The sequence below is a fragment of the Gadus chalcogrammus genome, chromosome 11 (genome assembly GCF_026213295.1).
Source record: "Gadus chalcogrammus isolate NIFS_2021 chromosome 11, NIFS_Gcha_1.0, whole genome shotgun sequence".
Taxonomy (NCBI): domain Eukaryota; kingdom Metazoa; phylum Chordata; class Actinopteri; order Gadiformes; family Gadidae; genus Gadus; species Gadus chalcogrammus.
Window position 1 is genome coordinate 26,921,206 of NC_079422.1, and position 2,500 is coordinate 26,923,705.

At 52.0% G+C, this 2,500-nt stretch overlaps 1 protein-coding gene across 2 annotated transcripts in view; it reads left to right on the forward strand.

The window, feature by feature from the left end:
• slc8b1 (solute carrier family 8 member B1) overlaps window positions 1–2,500 on the forward strand; it is a 12,326-nt gene that overhangs the window by 5,996 nt on the left and 3,830 nt on the right. For both annotated transcript variants that reach the window (XM_056602406.1, XM_056602405.1), the window contains exons 10-11: window positions 634–775; window positions 1,244–1,365. In XM_056602406.1, coding sequence (XP_056458381.1) covers window positions 634–775; window positions 1,244–1,365 — 264 coding nt within the window. The remainder of the gene's footprint in view (window positions 1–633; window positions 776–1,243; window positions 1,366–2,500) is intronic.

Below are 2,500 nucleotides of genomic sequence, written 5' to 3' on the forward strand. Positions count from 1 at the left end.
TTCCTTATTTAGAAACGGTCTACCCTGTTGTGTAGGATCTGGTCTCAGAAGAGCAACCAGGGGGGTTTTGGACATGCAGGACTTTCGAACCGACCACAGGTTCCCTTGCAGAGCTGGTGCCCTTAACCAGGGCGTAGGCCCCAGTAGTTCCTGAATCAGTTTCTGTGCTGGGAGGAAACAAAGCCATGTGATCAAAATGCACACGTTGCATGGTTTGAGTTTGAGTGGTGTTCCTTGTGTCCGTGGCTGATCTGTGTGTGTGTGTGTGTGTGTCTGTGCGTGTCCATGTGTGTGTGTGTGTGCGTGTCTGTGTGTGTGCGTGTGTCCATGTCCATGTGCGTGTGTGACGTGTGTGTGTGTGTGTGTGTGTGTGTGTGTGTGTGTGTGTGTGCGTGTGTCTCTCCGTGTGTGTATGTGTGTCAATGTCCATTTGTGTGTATGTGTGTGTGTCTCTGTGCGTGTCTAATGTCCATGTGTGTGTGTGCGTGTCTGTGTGTGCGTGTGTGTCCCTGTCCACGTGTGTGTGTGTGTCTGTGTGTGTGCGTGTGTGTGTGTGTGTGTGTGTGTGTGTGTGTTTCTCTCCGTGTGTGTGTGTATGTGTGCATGTCTGTGCGTGTGGCCTCCGGCCACTAGGTGCCGCTAGAGGTTCTGCTGCTGCTCTGCATCCCGGTGGTGGACCCCGATAAGGAGGACAGGAACTGGAGGCGGCCGCTGAACTGCCTGCACCTGGTCACGGCGCCGCTGGTGTGTGTGCTCACCTTCCAGTCGGGGGCATGTACGTCTCTCCTCCTCTCGTGGCCGGAAGGAAAAGAACGCTTCTACAGAGCCTCAATCCCTGTTTCTGATTGGCCAGGCTAGGGTTAGACCCTAGCCTGGCCAATCAGAAACAGGGATTGGGACTTAGTGTTTGGTGCTGAAGAGCAGCTTACCGTAAAATGAAACCCATGTCATTTAACAAAAAAAAGCACTTAAAAGTAGTTCTTAGCATTGTGTAGCGTCTTATCCTAGCTGTCTCTGTTGTCTCTGGGAATGGGTTAACCTAGTGATGGTTAGTGTCGGCACTTGGTTCTATGAACATCCTTTCTGTACCGACAGCGGTATATGGTTGTTTCTCTTTCTCCTGACTTGTTGTAAGTCTCTTTGGGTAAAAGCGTCTGCTGCGCTCCCTGAACGTACTGTAGATGGAGTTGTTGTACTTCACACACCTCCACAGACTCAGGATGACCACGTGTCTCTCTCCCAGACGGGACCTACCTGATCCAGGGCCAGTTCCCCGTGTGGCTGCTGGCCCTCCTCCCGGGAGTCCTGCTGGCCGCCATCATGTACTGCACCACCGCCAACGACCGGCCCCCGCCCTACCACTCGGTGAGCCCTCCCCCTTAAGAGAGAGAGACCTCCCCCTTTAGAGAGAGAGACCTCCCCCTTTAGAGAGAGAGACCTCCCTTTAGAGAGAGAGACCCCCCCCTTTAGTCCTTTAGTCCTCCCCCCTTTAGTGAGAGTCCTCCCCCCTTTAGAGAGAGAGGCCTCCCTTTAGAGAGAGAGACCCCCCCCTTTAGTCCTTTAGTCCTCCCCCCTTTAGTGAGAGTCCTCCCCCCTTTAGAGAGAGAGGCCTCCCCCTTTACTGAGTCCCTCCCCCCTTTAGAGAGAGAGCCCTCCCCCTGTACTGAGTCCCCCCCTGCAGGTCCTCTCTGGGTGGGGGCTCACCTGCAGCAGAGCTCCGATCAGAGTGTGGAGGGGCTGATGAAGTGCAGGATGGGTTTGAGGGGTGATGGCGTGACGGTTACCCGGGGGAAAGCCTACTCTTGAACTTTACGCCTGAATACTCGTTAACTACTGCAGCACGTCACCTCATCAGCTGTTGGGTGTTAATATTTAACTTTGTGATCATTACTTTAATAGGTTTTTAGTGGGGGTGCTCATCTTGGGTAATAAAGGTAACTGATGACGGTCCCTTTCAAACAAATTGTACCAAACAATTTTTTTTCACGTGTTTTCGTCGTGCGATTCTAGCCTGTACCCCACTACAAGAGTCCTGGGCCTCGGGGTAGCAGGAGATAGTGTGAGTAACAGGAGTTAGTAGATGCTACACGACGTGAACCTCCTAAGATGGCACAATTTGATTGGTTCTTTTTCCCGGGATATTGGGCAATATCCCATGATTGAGATCTCAAACTCGGGATATTGTTTTCATCGCAAAATGTCCGTCTCGTCATGCTAATAAAAACAAATAAACCGATAATAAAAAAAAATATATAATATACTAAAAACAATTGTTCACCTCGGGCTCTGTGAATACCTTCGGTCTCAAAGTGTTCCCCCGGTCCTCTGACTGCTCCCTGGTTCCCTGACTGCTCCCTGGTTCCCTGACTGCTCCCTGGTTCTCTGACTGTTCCCTGGTCCTCTGACTGGTCCCTGACTGCTGCCTGGTTCCCTGAATGTTCCCTGACTGTCCCCTGACTGTTCCCTGACTGTTCCCCTGGTCCCCTGACTGTTCTCTGAC